We start from the raw sequence: 18,702 nt of genomic DNA on the forward strand, positions 1-18,702 counted from the left end.
AAAAACTATATGAAGCAGCTTCAGTAAAAAAGAAAAAAAAAAAAAAAGGGTGGGGTGGGGGGGGGGGGGGGTAATAAAATAAATATGTCCCTTGAAATTATTAGAATGCCACAGACCAAATTTTAAAGAGATTCAGCAATTAGTTTAATTGAAAACAAATCTATGATCCTGACCCATAACAAGCTATATATACATATATGTTACTCTATTTAGGGCAGTTGTAAAATTACAGGTATGCATCCACACACAATCATATTATCTAAAAGCTCACATCAACAGCATAGTGATGTTTATATTGTTGTACAAATGAAATTCAATGCAGCATACATGATCTCGCTGTTCTTACTCACGCAACAGAAATTCATATCTTTATGAAATCAAAGTAAACAAACAGCCAAGGAAAGGAAATAAAGGCAAACATGTAGTTCTTGCATTAATATCCAACTGCTGAATGAAGTGCAAACTCTTTATAATGCATGTACAATAATATAACAAAAATCAGCAGCAAAAGCACCAGCACATCTAATACCCTGACATGTAGCTTTTGAACACATGTATGCATGCATGCATCCCCACACCCCCTCCTCCACCACACACACACCACAGAGAGAGAAAAAAACAAGTTCATGTGAATACTCTCACTAGTCATGCAACTGCTGTCAATGCCACTGCTAGCTTGTTCTGCTTCAACAGTGAGCATACACAAACACACGCACGCATGCATGCACACGCACACACACATTGAATCAAAGTCCAGTTGGTATCTACCTTTGATTATGTTTTTGTTATAATGATTATGCTTAATGCTGTTACAGGAATGTTTGAAATAGTTACACATTACTCTCAGCTCATTCAATCATTTGTAGTTCTTCCTGTTCTAACCTCTCCACTTTTTGGTGTATCTTTTTTTTCTGTATCAGTTGTCCCACCACCTCTTTCTTCTTCTTCTTCTTTGTTCGTGGGCTGCAACTCCCACGTTCACTCGTGTGTACACGATGATGAATGTATAATGATCATGTGGTGCCCAGTATCATGCACAATCAGTTTTCTTCTTCAGCACCATGAAAATACTGATGTCCCACCATTGCTGAGGCACACAATACATTTGTCATCCATGTTGATTGCACCTGTATCAATAAAATAAATTCTTGTGGATATTGTGGTGCCCTTTTTCCTGCATATTCCGTTTTATTCTCTCCAGCATTATATCACACAGATGCAATCATGCTCCATACCATGTATATTCTGATCTTTTGGTATTGTGATGCCCTATACCCTGAATGTTCTGTTTTGTTCTCTTTGGCACTGAATCATGTTGATGCAGTCATGCCCCACACCCTGTATATTCTGATATTATGATGCCCTATACCCTGTATATTCTGTTTTATTCTCCTTAGCACAATGTCACACTGATGCAGTCATGCCCTTTATATTCTGTTTCGTTGTCCTTTTCACTGTGTCACATTGATGCAGCCATGCCACACACCCTGTATATTCTATTTCATTGTCTTTTTCACTGTGTGAGAGATTAATGTTGTGGTGTACTAAACCCTGCATACTGTGTGTTTCCCGCACTGAGAAAAACAGAACAAAACGTCTTCCATTGCTGCTGAGACTTTCAACGCAATTGCTAATACAGTGTGTATACAGAAGAATAGGTAACACAGCTGCATCCCTCAACCATGACTCGAATGTGATATCAAAACAACGCTAAACAGACAGTAATAAATGTGTGATATATCTGGCGCTTCATGTGGGTTGACATGCAGGTGCTTTCACTCTGTGTTCAATCAAACTTTTTGCTGTCTAAGACTCGTCTTTAGGAATTTTTCTGTAATGTGCAGAATGAACGAGCAATACAATTTCTGTGCAATGCTTATGTTCCTGTCTTTCAAACAAATTCATTATATCAATTACAATGTTTTTCAAGCGAATATATACATGCTTTCATGTATACGCATGGCTTGTGTAGTTTACCACGACTTTTTTTTTCTCTCCTTTTCTGGTCACCTTTAATGTTTTTGTTTGAATAAATGTCAATGTTTGTTTTGCCATCATCTGGTGCAATTGCTCTTTATGAGATAATAAAGTTTTTCTAATTTTCTTTATCTTATCTTCAGTTCTAAATGTAATGCACCCAGTCATACTCATACACATTTCTTAAGCACGATGATGATGGCCCAATTCAGGAAGAATGAGATTTTTGGGTTCCCCCCCCCCCCAGATGTGATGTCTCCAATACAAATGATCAAACTCCAAACATTACTTGGACATTTCAGAATGAAGGAAAGTTACTTTTCTGACACAGTGGTAATCAGACTTGACACTGTGTTTCAAACTTCTGCACAGTAACATATTGTATACACATACAAACAACATGATATTCACTTTTTTTTATGAGAGTGACACTTCAGGCATCAGAGTAACAATTCAATCAAACAGGGTGTAATAAATCACATTTGAAAGTATTATGGATGGCAGCTCCAGCATTTTAACATAAACAAAACACACACACATTTGTGAACCTGAGTATCTGGCCTGGGGTTCTACTGATAACAGATCTAAGGAACAGTAATGCTGGCCTACGGGTGCCATGACACAGTTCAAGCATACACTACAAAGCATACATCATGAAGCATACACTCCTACAAAAGCATACACAACAAAGCAAACACTACAACAAAAGTACACCAAAAGTGAAAAACTGGAACACCTGATAATCAGGATCAGAGAAAATGAGAGCGGCTATGGAATGCATTGGTGGACGTAACATGTCTTCGCTGCCCCAGTGAAAACGTCACTCCAGACAAGGGAAACAAACCCTGCTGACCTTCAGAGAGAACCATCATCTCAGACAGAAATTCACACAACAAAACATATAAAATCAAATGTTTGTTGAAACTATGCAGACAAGAACAGCCAGACAATTACAGTGACATGCCTTGGAAGCAACATTTCTTTCATTTTCTGTATGTTTTCGTTATGATGGACAATTCAAGCTCTCTTTAATGCTACGTGTTTTTTTTCTTACCCTAATGTGCGATGCATCACAAATGTCTCTTTCTTTCACTCACTCTATCAACTGTTTTTTTTTTATGTAAGCTTGTGTTTCAGCGAATGTGTCTGTGTGAGCGTGCGCATGTGCAAGTGCATGTGAGTGTGCCCAACAGTGATTTTTCTTCCACACAATGTAATCACAATGTGTAACGTGTAAAGTTTATCGACTCTTCTGCCACCTCAACTTCTGAATTCCATTTCCAGTTAAAAAAAAACCGCACTGCTGAGGTGAAGAAGACACGTTCCCAATCAAGAAAATAAAACTATGATGATGATATTTGCCCTTGAATCTTTGCTGTAGTGCTGTGCATTGAGAGAAGACCAGCCAACTGCTGAAGTGACCTGGGCATCAGGATGGCTTCAAAGGTAAAGGGCAGAACTTGGCATCTCACAAGTCTTACTTCAAGATCAACTGCTTTGTCGACAGAAACATTAAATACCAATTCTCTTCACTGTCTTGTCAGAATACAATGTTAGATCCAGTGATAACAGTCCCTGAGTATGCCAGCTCCTATTAACCAACAAGAAATGGATCCGTTCAACAATGTGATTTACATCCCTGTCAAGGACAAATCTCAATGCTCCGCTTGTAGCACAGATTGACACAAGCTTACAGTTGGGCCAACAGCAAAGTGAAAGCTGCATGATCAATGGTTTATCCTCTGCAATGTGAATTTACTTACAGCTTAGTGTTTTGTGAAGAACGAGGACTCTCAAACTAGAATGAGGACTCTCAAACTAGAACAACGACTCCCAAACTAGAATGAGGACTCTCAAACTAGGAGGCAAGATTGCACTGACTTTTCGTGATGCAACGCTAGGGGCTACTGGCCTTTGGGAACCATCCCAACACCAAGTGTCCAAAAACCTTCTTCGCCAAGACAGTGGGGGTGTAACCTGGGCAGATTATTCTCCACTATAATCAAACTCTAGCCCAGATAGTTGGGACAGCAGCTGCCTCCACTGCTGTTCTGCTGATGGTCATAGTTGGACAAGACTGACTCGAATCACGGTGACAGCGCCTGGTGGGTAAAGGGTGGAGATTTTTACGATCTCCCAGGTCAACATATGTGCAGACCTGCTAGTGCCTGAATCCCCTTCATGTGTATATGTGAGCAGAAGATCAAATACGCACGTTAAAGATCCTGTAATCCATGTCAGCGTTTGGTGGGTTATGGAAACAAGAACATACCCAGCATGCACACCCCCAAAAACGGAGTATGGCTGCCTACATGGCGGGGTAAAAACGGTCATACACGTAAAAGCCCACTCATGTGCATACGAGTGAACTCAGAAGAAGAAGAAGAAGGACAAGACTATCATACAGGAGGACAGGTTCAGAAGCAGAACGGCAGCTCAGCCAGCCGTCTTCAGCAGGAGTCACCAGTTTCCTGATGCACAGCGCACACCGACACTGTCATCCCTACCTCAACACAACACAGCAAGGCTTCATACATGCACTCAGCAACAGCCAAGTGGTCAAAGCACCGGGCTTTCAATCTGAGGTCCTGGGTTCGATCCCAGTCATGTTGCCTGGTGAGTTAAGGGTGAAGATTTTTTCCAGTCTCCCAGCTCAACAGATGAAACCTGCCAGTGCCGGATTCCCTTTTGTGTATACCTGCATGCGGAAGATTAAATGTGCATACTAAATATCCTGTAATCCATGTCCACGTTTGATGGGTTATGGAATCATACCCGGCATGCACATCCCAAAAAGCTGAGGAAGGCTGCCAACACTGTGAGGGTAAACACAGTCCTACATGTAAAAGCCCCCTTGTAAATCTGAGTAACTGTGGGAGCTGCAGCCCATGAACACAGAAGCGACAGCTGAACAGCCTGCCCTGTGAGGGGGTTGGTATATGGAGCTAGGCTGATGTGTCAATGCATTGCCAGAGTTGTCTCTTCTCTGTACCAGCGGCAGAGTATGTCAATCTCCTGGGACTGTCATTTGTAGCAAGGCTCTGACAGAACTTTGGTTCTCTGTGTTTTTGTATAGCATATCAATGTCCAGGTATATGCAGTGAATATTGTTGTTTTTTATCACATTTTGGGGAAGTCATTTGAACACGATTTCTTTATTTCATTTGTAACAAAGTTCACTGGTTATCTAAGTTACATGTTAAATGGCACAATTTCTTAAATATCTGGTGAAAGAGACTATATGTCTCTTTATTCTGTTAAAACTAACAGGGGGAAATATCCACATCTCCACAAATAAGTAATGTAGATCCTCATATAAATCTTGGGTGAATTTTGATGAAGTATTATGCCAAAACTTGGCGCTTTCTGATGCACAAGCTGTCATTGCTGTGTACAGTATGCGTACGCCTTCAACACATGCAAACTGTCCGTCTGTTTATACAAATCTTTCACAAAGTAAAGCATCACTTATCACTATTATGTCATGGCATCACAGGCAACACAAAAGCATCACATATCATTATTATGTCATGATACCACAGACAACACTCTTTGATATACAGTTACAGCAACAATGATAGAAAGAAATTTAAAATCCCATTGCTGTTGAAAGTTCAGGCAAAAATTCCTATTTTGATAGCCCTGTTTCTTTTATCAGCTCATAGAAAGACCAGCACCCATCAACAAAATGAAACTGCTGTCGGAATTTCAGATGTAAATGCTGATTTTGATAGTCTTGTTTTTGTTATCAGCTCATAATAATAAGGCAGCACCCATCAACAAAGTAAATGCAGACAAACATTCTGGACACAATTATTCAAAAGCAAAAATACAAATGCAAGGATAGGGCAGGAATTCAAAACAAAATGAGCAGGTGCTCAATAACAAAATGAACACAGGATAATGCTCAGACTCTGCACACGTTCATTCAGAAACAAAAATACAAACCACATGAACTGGCACATTCAAAAGAAAGGGTGCTCAAAACAAAATGAACAAGTGCTCTTCAACAAAATCAACGCAGGATAATGCTCAGACTCTGCACACATTCATTCAGAAAACAAAAATACAGATGCATGGACTGGCACACTCTCATCAGAACATACCCACAAGATATGCTTAAAGATGTCTGTTTAAACACCAGAAACACCGACAGACATTCTCTGAGAATCAAATAATGCCGCTTACTGCACAGCTGACCACAACTGGCCATTTCAGGACTGAGCCCTCTGAGAAAACTAATAAGCTGCACACTCAACCCAACACTCAACAACAAACGCAGGAAACTAATGACCCACACACTCAACACAACACTCAACAGCAAACACAGAAAACTAATGAGCCACATACTCAACCCAACACTCAACAACAAACACAGAAAACTAATGAGCCACATACTCAACCCAACACTCAACAACAAACACAGAAAACTAATGACCCGTATACTCAACCCAACACTCAACAATGAACACAGAAAACTAATGACCCACACACTCAACACAACACTCAACAACAAACACAGAAAACTAATGACCCACACACTCAACACAACACTCAACAACAAACACAGAAAACTAATGACCCACACACTCAACCCAACACTCAACAACAAACACAGAACACTAATGAACCGTACACTCAACCCAAGACTCAACAATGAACGCACACCCACTGTCCGGGTAAACCAAAACCCAAGGAACGCATCCATCCACGTGGTCCAGGTCAGATCAGAGTTCTTCGTGTGGGGGTGAGGGTGGTGGAGGGGGGGGAAGCTTGGCGGCCTTCAGTCTGTCGTACACTTTGTAAGGGTCTGTGTTCCAGTGCTTGTGGAAGGACACAGGAACCTGTAGGCTCAGCAGGTCCTCACTGTAGTCCTCGGGCCGAGCCTGTCACACACACACACACACACACGTACATTCATACACACACACACACACAAACACACATACACAAACACACACAGACGCACATTCACAAACACACACACATACACCCGTACATTCACACACACACACACACACACACACATGTAAACGCATGCACACACACACAATTACACTTTCGATAGATTGACATGGATACTTATGTAGCACTTATCATCGGTTCGAGGCCAAGCTCTAAGCGCTTCACAAACACGGAGTCATTTACACAACAAGCTGCCTACCTGGGTAAAACTGATTGAGAGTTGTCTTCTTTTTTTTTTTTTTTTTGATTAAGAGTTGTCTTTACACACTTTTGATTCAGTCACACACACATGTATATTAGAGTGGATTTTATGATGAAATTTTACCAGGGACAGTTCTCTTCAAGCTATGTTTTTTGTTTTGTTTTTTAACACACTAAGTGCATATACCTTCATTTATCATCTCATCCAAATGACTAACATTCAGACCACCACTCAAGGTCCAGTGGAGGGTGAGGAAATCCTGGCAAGTGTGAGTTTCAACCCTGTACACTCGGATTCTCTCGTTTCCCAGGTGGATGAGGTAACACTAGACCACCACTCGGTTCACATTCTTCGACAGATATGGTAAGACAAGAAAGGCATAAACGACCATCACAAAGCAGTGCCTACCTGATGGATGTGGGTGATGGAGATTTCTGACAGTGCCTACCTGATGGATGTGGGTGATGGTGATGACTGACAGTGCCTACCTGGTGGATGTGGGTGATGTGGGTGATGGGGATGACTTGACAGTGCCTACCTGATGGATGTGGGTGATGGTGATGACTGACAGTGCCTACCTGATGGATGTGGGTGATGGTGATGACTGACAGTGCCTACCTGGTGGATGTGGGTGATGGGGATGACTGACAGTGCCTACCTGATGGATGTGGGTGATGGTGATGACTGACAGTGCCTACCTGATGGATGTGGGTGATGGTGATGACTGACAGTGCCTACCTGGTGGATGTGGGTGATGGGGATGACTGACAGTGCCTACCTGATGGATGTGGGTGATGGGGATGACTGACAGTGCCTACCTGATGGATGTGGGTGATGTGGGTGATGACTGACAGTGCCTACCTGGTGGATGTGGGTGATGACTGACAGTGCCTACCTGGTGGATGTGGGTGATGGGGATGACTGACAGTGCCTACCTGATGGATGTGGGTGATGTGGGTGATGACTGACAGTGCCTACCTGGTGGATGTGGGTGATGGGGATTACTGACAGTGCCTACCTGGTGGATGTGGGTGATGTGGGTGATGGGGATGACTGACAGTGCCTACCTGATGGATGTGGGTGATGTGGGTGATGACTGACAGTGCCTACCTGGTGGATGTGGGTGATGGGGATTACTGACAGTGCCTACCTGGTGGATGTGGGTGATGTGGGTGATGGGGATGACTGACAGTGCCTACCTGGTGAAAGTGGGGACTGTGGGTGATGGGGATGACTGACAGTGCCTACCTGGTGGATGTGGGTGATGGGGATGACTGACAGTGCCTACCTGATGGATGTGGGTGATGGGGATGACTGACAGTGCCTACCTGGTGGATGTGGGTGATGTGGGTGATGGAGATGACTGACAGTGCCTACCTGATGGAAGTGGGGACTGTGGGTGATGGGGATGACTGACAGTGCCTACCTGATGGATGTGGGTGATGGTGATGACTGACAGTGCCTACCTGATGGATGTGGGTGATGGGGATGACTGACAGTGCCTACCTGATGGATGTGGGTGATGGGGATGACTGACAGTGCCTACCTGATGGATGTGGGTGATGTGGGTGATGGTGATGACTGACAGTGCCTACCTGATGGATGTGGGTGATGGTGATGACTGACAGTGCCTACCTGATGGATGTGGGTGATGTGGGTGATGGTGATGACTGACAGTGCCTACCTGATGGATGTGGGTGATGGGGATGACTGACAGTGCCTACCTGATGGATGTGGGTGATGGTGATGACTGACAGTGCCTACCTGATGGATGTGGGTGATGGTGATGACTGACAGTGCCTACCTGATGGATGTGGGTGATGGGGATTACTGACAGTGCCTACCTGATGGATGTGGGTGATGTGGGTGATGGAGATGACTGACAGTGCCTACCTGATGGATGTGGGTGATGGAGATGACTGACAGTGCCTACCTGATGGATGTGGGTGATGACTGACAGTGCCTACCTGATGGATGTGGGTGATGACTGACAGTGCCTACCTGATGGATGTGGGTGATGAGGGTGATGACTGACAGTGCCTACCTGATGGATGTGGGTGATGGTGATGACTGACAGTGCCTACCTGATGGATGTGGGTGATGGTGATGACTGACAGTGCCTACCTGATGGATGTGGGTGATGGGGATGACTGACAGTGCCTACCTGATGGATGTGGGTGATGTGGGTGATGGGGATGACTGACAGTGCCTACCTGATGGATGTGGGTGATGTGGGTGATGACTGACAGTGCCTACCTGATGGATGTGGGTGATGGTGATGACTGACAGTGCCTACCTGTTGGATGTGGGTGATGTGGGTGATGGGGATGACTGACAGTGCCTACCTGATGGATGTGGGTGATGGTGATGACTGACAGTGCCTACCTGATGGATGTGGGTGATGTGGGTGATGGTGATGACTGACAGTGCCTACCTGGTGGATGTGGGTGATGGGGATGACTGACAGTGCCTACCTGATGGATGTGGGTGATGGAGATTTCTGACAGTGCCTACCTGATGGATGTGGGTGATGGTGATGACTGACAGTGCCTACCTGATGGATGTGGGTGATGGTGATGACTGACAGTGCCTACCTGATGGATGTGGGTGATGGTGATGACTGACAGTGCCTACCTGATGGATGTGGGTGATGGTGATGACTGACAGTGCCTACCTGATGGATGTGGGTGATGGAGATTTCTGACATTGCCTACCTGATGGATGTGGGTGATGGTGATGACTGACAGTGCCTACCTGATGGATGTGGGTGATGGTGATGACTGACAGTGCCTACCTGATGGATGTGGGTGATGGTGATGACTGACAGTGCCTACCTGATGGATGTGGGTGATGGTGATGACTGACAGTGCCTACCTGATGGATGTGGGTGATGGTGATGACTGACAGTGCCTACCTGATGGATGTGGGTGATGGTGATGACTGACAGTGCCTACCTGGTGGATGTGGGTGATGGGGATGACTGACAGTGCCTACCTGATGGATGTGGGTGATGGAGATGACTGACAGTGCCTACCTGGTGGATGTGGGTGATGACTGACAGTGCCTACCTGGTGGATGTGGGTGATGGAGATGACTGACAGTGCCTACCTGGTGGATGTGGGTGATGACTGACAGTGCCTACCTGATGGATGTGGGTGATGGTGATGACTGACAGTGCCTACCTGATGGATGTGGGTGATGGAGATGACTGACAGTGCCTACCTGGTGGATGTGGGTGATGACTGACAGTGCCTACCTGATGGATGTGGGTGATGGTGATGACTGACAGTGCCTACCTGATGGATGTGGGTGATGGGGATTACTGACAGTGCCTACCTGATGGATGTGGGTGATGGGGATGACTGACAGTGCCTACCTGGTGGATGTGGGTGATGGGGATGACTGACAGTGCCTACCTGATGGATGTGGGTGATGGGGATGACTGACAGTGCCTACCTGATGGAAGTGGGGACTGTGGGTGATGGGGATGACTGACAGTGCCTACCTGATGGATGTGGGTGATGTGGGTGATGGGGATGACTGACAGTGCCTACCTGATGGAAGTGGGGACTGTGGGTGATGGGGATGCCCCTGCTGGTGAAGAACAGACCCAGCAGCATGTCGTCCGGGGAGTCGTCCTGGGGACACCGGAACTCCTTGGCCAGCAGCTTCACCGCCGCTCGGTTGAACACCATCCTGCCACAGCGCAACGCAGTATGTTAACACATCTCTGTGCTGTTTTTCTTTCTTGTTTGTTTTTTTTTTGCTGACCTACCATCTGCACTGCTTCAGTAACATAACTCCCATGCAGCTTATTCCGAGTCCCCCATACACAGCGGCACCCTGGTTCCTCTGTCGCAGTCTCAGCATCGGCAGTCCACAGAAAACTATCGATGTTTGGTCGCCAAGAAGCCAGACACCAGTGGAGACCCTGCACTGCTGCTGAGTCACTTTTGTGGTGTTCAGTAGTATCTATAATGATTTAACTTTGGCAGGACACCATCAAATAACCCCCCAGCTGACGACAACAATCACTGAAGTCATGGAGCCAGACTGAGCGAGTGTCTCCCCAGAGTGGAGGCTGTCACCAGGTCCCAACAACAGTCCCCCATGAATCTGCCCACACTGGAGACTTTGACAGGACCCACCTCAAGCATGGCAGTGCAGGGGGACTGAATTTGAGGCCACCATATCTGCAGTGCATGAAAGGCCTCCTCCTCAACCTCAGGCCCATAACTACAAAGTAGTCGTTGGGGAAAGCCTGAGGACCGCAGACGCAACCTCCCTTCTCCATCTGTCTCTGTCGGCAGCCGCTGGCAGCAGCTCACGTGTGTGGAGTCGGGTCCATTGTTTGATGTTCTCATGCCAGTTCTTCCGCTGTCTTCCTCTTCTTCTCCCGCCCTCGATGGTGTCTTGCATTATTGTTTTGGACAAGCTGGTGTGTCGAGTGTTGTGTCCAAACCATATCAGCTTGCGTCTCTTCACAGTTGAAAGGAGAGGTTCCTGAGGTCCAGCAAGGTTCTCAATTCTGCTCCGTACATGTTCACTGAACAAAAAACCATGGCAACAAAAGTGTTGTCCTCTGGCAAAACTCTGTATAATCCACTCTGATAGGCAAACAAATATATATACATGCACTCAAGGCCTGACAAAGTGTGCTGGGTTGTGTTGCTGGTCAGGCATCTGCCCAACAGATGTGGTGTAGCTAATATGGATTTGTCTGAATGCAGTGACACCACCTTGAAACTGAATATGCTGGGTGTGGGATGGTGGTGAGGTGTGTGTGGGTGTGGGTGTGGGTGTGTGTGTGTGCATGTGTGTTGCATGTGAGTGAGAGAGTGAGTGATTGAGGTGGTGAGAGAGAGAGAGAGAGAGAGTGTGTGTGGGTTGTGTGTGCTGTGTATTGTGTGTGTGTGTGCCAGTGTGTGTGACTTGACTTCATTTATTGTCATGAAATCTTAAAGGATTAAGAGATACAACAAGTTTGCATGCTAGAATAAAAAAGAAACCAAAAACAGTGTGTGTGTGTGTGTGTGTGTGTGTGTGTGTGTCTGTGTGTGTGTGTCTCTGTGTGTGTGTGTGTGTGTCTGTGTGTGTGTGTGTGTGTGTGTGTGTGTGTGTGCATGATTATTCATGTGTAAGATGCATTATATTAAAATTGTTATTTATGATTTTCGAACACAGTATCAGCTTAGAGCACAGTGAAATAAGAATGCAGTGAAATCATTTACCCAGTACTCATTCAGCCATTTACTTTTGACTTTTTCTTGGGTTTTTCTTGTGTGGGTTTGTTTCCCATCCAAATCACATTAAATCACAGACTTTAATTTAACTTACTTCAGTGCCAGGCCTATTTTATGCTCAGTGAAAACTTTTTGCCTGGGGATGTTTTGGTCACAGAAAGAAATAATCTTTTGAAAAAAATCCTAGCATGCAAACGGCTAAAAGAAAATATACATAACCTTTACTTTTCTGAAAGGAAATTGAACGCACTATCCAATTTTGACAATTTCACAAAAATTTAATGATTCTGTGATTGGAAAATTCCTACAATGAAGCGAGTGGAAATTTCCGTCCTGTGGCACTCACAGGATTCAGTGCTACCAGAAGACAAGCACTGAGTTGACATGCAAGTAAAGAGAATCCAATAATGTGTAGCAGCAGACAGGCAAAAAGAAAAACAGTGTGTGCTGCTGACAGCAGGAGACAGCCAGGAAATTATTGTTATATTATATTGTGCTGTGTTATGTTCTCTTGTATTATATTGCGTTGCATTGTGTTGTGTTGCATTGTGTTGTGTTGTGTTGCATTGCATTGTATTGAATTGTATTGTATTTATTGTGTTGTGTTGTATTGCATTGCACTGCATTCTATTGTATTCTACTAAATCATATTGCATTGTATTGTACTATATTGTATTGTATAGCATTGTATTGTATTCTATTGCATTGTACTGTATTACTTTTTTGTTACAGCACATTTCTCTGTGTAAACATTTGGGCTACACCTGAGGATAGCATGTCACCACACAAAGTGCCACTCCCCGTTTTTGTTGTTGTTGTTGTTGTTGAGCATGGGTGCGTGTGAGACTCGAACCCATGGACACTTGCTTCCTAGTTGGGCACATTACCACTAGGCCACCGTTCCACAGGACGCCTTACCCTCCTCCTCCGGTGATGTAATTGTAGCCGTAGCCCTGATGGACGGAGTAGCCATAGCGTTCCCCAAGGAACAGAGGGTCCTCCGTCTTGTAGCATGCCAGTAATCGTCGCAACAGATCAAGGCTGTTCAAGGCACACACACAGAGAAACCATTGAGGCACAGAGAAAAGGATTGACGATGCACAGACCTATATTCTTTCCAAGTAACGTTCTAGGCTGACAGCACGGAGGGAAACCATGTAGGCACAGAGAAAAACATTTGCAACACACATACCACATTCTAAGTAACATTCTAAGTTAACAGCACGGAGGGAAACCATGTAGGCACAGAGAAAAAACATTTGCAACACACATACCACATTCTAAGTAACATTCTAAGTTAACAGCACGGAGGGAAACCATGTAGGCACAGAGAAAAAACATTTGCAACACACATACCACATTCTAAGTAACATTCTAGGCTGGCATCACAGAGAAAAACATTTGCAACACACATAACACATTCTCAGTAACATTCTAGGCTGGCATCACAGAGAGAAACCATTCAGGCACAGAGAAAAACATTTGAAACACACATACCACATTCTAAGTAACATTCTAGGCTGACAGCACGGAGGGAAACCATGTAGGCACAGAGAAAAACATTTGCAACACACATACCACATTCTAAGTAACATTCTAGGCTGGCATCACAGAGAGAAACCATTCAGGCACAGAGAAAAACATTTGAAACACACATACCACATTCTAAGTAACATTCTAGGCTGACAGCACAGAGAGAGACCATTCAGGCACAGAGAAAAACATTTGAAACACACATACCACATTCTAAGTAACATTCTAGGCTGACAGCACGGAGGGAAACCATGTAGGCACAGAGAAAAACATTTGCAACACACATAACACATTCTCAGTAACATTCTAAGCTGACAGCACGGAGGGAAACCATTCAGGCACAGAGAAAAACATTTGCAACACACATACCACATTCTAAGTAACATTCTAGGCTGGCATCACAGAGAGAAACCATTCAGGCACAGAGAAAAACATTTGAAACACACATACCACATCCTAAGTAACATTCTAGGCTGACAGCACAAAGAGAAACCATTTAGGCACAAAGCAAATCATTTGAAATGCACAGACCGTGCCCTTTCCAAGAAACATTCCAGGTTGACGGTGCAGAGAGAAACAATGTACAACACAAAGACATGTTCTCTGTAAGTGATGTTCAATGCTGATTGCACAGAGAGAAACATTTAGGCACAGACGGTCATTTACAATGCACAGACCATGTTCTAAGTAAAATTCTAGGCTGACAGCACAGATGGTAACCATTCACGACACAAAAACATGCTCTCTCTAAGTGATTTTCAATGATGGCAGCACAAACCATTTTCAACGCACAGACGCATTCTCTCTAAACAGAAACCATTTACAACACAGGTACATTCTTTCTAAGCAATATTCAAAGCTGACTGCATAGACAGAAACAGAGTTCCAACACATACACAGAGAATCTGGTCTTTTTCTGAAACCTTCATACATTTCAACACTTTTTTTTTTTTAGCACAAAATATTCAAACTTCATCATTCTGCTTTTCCTTTTTTTTTTAATACTAATGGGATAATTTTCATACATGTGCATTGTCTTTTTACCTTTTAGCACAGTAGATGCTTGTTCTTTTTTTCTTTTCTTTTGTTTTTTGCCTTTTTTATGTTTGTGTACTATCATAAGTTCATAAATACTTATGAAATTCAAGATAACGTTCATTCATGTCTTTAACCCTCAAAGTGCTGGATATAATGAAACATACTTACAGAAATCATGCTTAAAACAAAGGGATAGTTTGCCTCCGCTACCTGTGCTCTGATTTGGGGCATTTGTATGCTTATCAGTAAGAATAAATAGGTAAACCTATACATTTTTGGAAAGTAGAGTGAATGAAGAATCAGATAAAAGTAAGAAAAAGGCTGTACCTTGTATGTAGTTGGAGATATTCCATAGGATATAATTAACAAATTTTGCACACTCGTTTTCCAAAAACGTCAACCACAATGTTTATAGGTATTTTCACATCTTTTACAGAGTCAAAATCTCAAAATTGGAATTAAACTGTACAAAAAATGTTCTGGCTGCAGAATCATGATATGAATATAACTGAAACAATGAAATTATAAGCATTGTATTATTTGTTTGAGACACACCCACCGACGCCACGCACGCGCACATCTACAATACTTTATGCAATCACAGGCAAAAACAGAAATAAATGTTTTCTTTTAGCTCATGTTGCTTTCAAAAGCAGCAAGAATGCTTTAAATCAAAATAATTTCCAGTTTTCTAGCTTGATTTGGTCAAGAAATCGCAATAGACCCATGCCTAACCCACTTTACCACCCCTCCCCACCCCCATCACCCACCCCCCAGTTTTTGTGGCTGGAGACACAAAACTGAATGAACAACAAGCAAGCCAGCATGCCCAAGTGTCAAAATAACAAAGCCGTTTTCACCAGAATCCCTGTCAGCAAATGAATCATCACTAGTGACAAGGTCACTCATTTCCTGAGCTTTGTCAACTTCAGTGTCACTCATTGTTTACAAAAAATACGAAGATCTGGACTTATAAACTCGGTCAAAGTTTGTGCAAACACAAGCAGGGAGGCAGTAACACCAGAACGAGGCAGTTTTACGAAGGCTGTCGAGCATAGCCGTACGATGTCGGACCTTATGTAAACAGAGCCACGATCGTGGCCCATCGCACTTTACCGGGAAAGCCACGATCGTGGCTCATCGCGCTCTCCGGGTTAATCCTGCAGCATACCAGTGACATTCCTCTTTCATGTTTTTCGGTTTCATCTTGCACATCTGATTCATTTTAAGTACTGCATTTGTTAAGCACTTAGAGCTTGCTTGTGCTTGCATTATAGCATGATACAGAAATCATAATAATTACAGCACTCACTTGATAATGGTGTCATCGTCAGCAATCAGCAGCCATGACACTGATGCCAGTCTGTTGCTCTTGGCAACACGCTGTAAAATGGCTGCCGTTTTCCCACAGTGACCTGGTCAGTACGCCACAACAGTTAGTTAACTGTCTCCTCATGTTGGGTCAACACTGGCAGCACACAGTTTTATATCTTCTTTCAAGGTGTTAGCGATGTGTGATGTTTTGTATTCTTCTTCTTCTTCTGCGTTCACTCGTATGCACACGAGTGGGCTTTTACGTGTATGACCGTTTTTACCCCACCATGTAGGCAGCCATACTCCATTTTCGGGGGTGTGCATGCTGGGTATGTTCTTGTTTCCATAACCCACCGAACGCTGACATGGATTACAGGATCTTTAACGTGCGTATTTGATCTTCTGCTTGCATATACACACGAAGGGGGTTCAGGCACTAGCAGGTCTGCACATAAGTTGACCTGGGAGATCGTAAAAATCTCCACCCTTTACCCACCAGGTGCCGTCACCGTGATTCGAACCTGGGACCCTCAGATTGACAGTCCAACGCTTTAACCACTCGGCGCCCCTCGTTTTGTATTCATTTTTGCAGTTCTTTGTCTACGTCTTTAGCCGCTCACAAACATTAAAAAGATGTAAGCGAACTGCAGTATACAGTGCATGGGTTGATGGAGAGGAAAAGAGTATCGCTTTATCATCTGTGAAATATGAATAAATGAACTGATATATATGGGGTGCATAAACATTTCCACACTTTGGTTGTGTATTCACAGCACCACCCACACCCAGAGACAGAAACAGCAAGAAACAATCAAATGCCTCCACAGCTGACAACACACACACACACACACATACACACACTCACTCACACACAAAGATAGATACAGTTACAATCAAATGCCTACACAGCAGACGGCACACAAACACACATACACGCACGCGCGCGCACACACATGTGCACACACACTCTTTCTCTCTCTCACACACACACATACACTCACATACATACAAAAACAAACTCACACACACACACACACAAACACATGAATACACTCATGCACACAAAAACACACTCAAGCACGGGCACACACACACACACACACACTCACACAAACACCCCCCCAACCCCCTCCCCTCCTGCACTCCCCCCGTCTCCCCACAAACACACACCACAACACCAAACCAGGGTACCTCTCTCTGTGTTGGGGACGCCCAGATTGATGGTGGGGATGAGGGGATCCTCCAACTCGCTGTAGTACTCTATCAGCTCCGCCTCCTTGCCCCAAGTCGCCTTCACCACCGGCACTGACACACACACACACACACAGACAACACACACACACACAGACAACACACAGACAACACACACACACACACACAGACAACACACACACACACACAAACACACACACACACACAGACAACACACACAGACACACACAGACAACACACACACATACACACACACAGACAACACACACACATACACACACACAACACACACACACACACACAGACAACACACACACATACACACAGACAACACACACGCACACACACACACACACAGACAACACACACACATACACACACACACAGACAACACACACACAGACAACACACACACACACACACACACACACACACAAACACACACACACACACACACACAGACACACAGGGAGGTGGCAGAGAGGTTAATCACTGAACCCTGTGCCACCCAGTGGGCAGCACTGCCCTGGCATCAGAAGTTGTTTCATTATCAACCGTTTCCGCTTTACCACACAATGCATAAACCGCTAAATAAGGGAACTCACTTCTACTGTGTCCACACTTGTTAATTTGTAAGCAAAACTGGTTGATTTCAGTATTCCTTGTCTTCAGTTTCTTCAGTTTAGAGTTATGACTGGTGTGAAAGCTCTTTGATTTGTCTCTGCACAAGATTCAGCGCTATATGGAGTCTGCTGTCAGACCGACGGACGAGTAGGCTGGCAGGCTTATCTGTCGGTGTGTGTCCTCATATGGGAGAAGAGGCCGATTCTGGATGCGCAGCACTTCCCACAGGTGTTGCAAGGGAAAACGTCTCCAGAAGTTGAGCCCTGCTTCCTTCGCTCACGCTTCTCCTTAATGGCCAGCGTTCTCTTGTTTTCAAACGTCTTTATGCCACTAGAGCACAGCATCCTCCAGCGAGAGCGGCCAAGGGCATCAGTTTCCCAGGAAGCGATTTCTATGTCACAGGCTTTGAGGTTTGTCTTCAAGGTGTCCTTGAAGCGCTTGCAGTGTCTTCCAAGTTTGCGGCGGCCTTTCTTCAGCTGGCCATACAAAAGCACTATATGAATACTGTCAGCGCTATATGAATACTTATTATTATCATTATTATAATACTTTGCTTTTTCTGTATCGATGTGGCAGGGAAGCCAACCCATGCTG

General features: G+C 44.3%; 1 protein-coding gene across 1 annotated transcript in view; it reads right to left on the minus strand.

Annotated features, from left to right (window-relative positions):
• Window positions 1-1,834: 1,834 nt before the first annotated feature.
• Window positions 1,835-18,702, minus strand: part of LOC143274985 (beta-1,3-glucosyltransferase-like) — a 33,514-nt gene continuing 16,646 nt past the window's right edge. The window contains exons 10-14 of the mRNA XM_076579019.1: window positions 17,464-17,577; window positions 16,271-16,373; window positions 13,306-13,428; window positions 10,699-10,840; window positions 1,835-6,863 (exon numbers count right to left, since the gene is read on the minus strand). Coding sequence (XP_076435134.1) covers window positions 6,705-6,863; window positions 10,699-10,840; window positions 13,306-13,428; window positions 16,271-16,373; window positions 17,464-17,577 — 641 coding nt within the window. The 3' untranslated portion in view covers window positions 1,835-6,704. The remainder of the gene's footprint in view (window positions 6,864-10,698; window positions 10,841-13,305; window positions 13,429-16,270; window positions 16,374-17,463; window positions 17,578-18,702) is intronic.

The sequence above is a fragment of the Babylonia areolata genome, chromosome 29, assembly GCF_041734735.1.
Source record: "Babylonia areolata isolate BAREFJ2019XMU chromosome 29, ASM4173473v1, whole genome shotgun sequence".
Taxonomy (NCBI): Eukaryota; Metazoa; Mollusca; class Gastropoda; order Neogastropoda; family Buccinidae; genus Babylonia; species Babylonia areolata.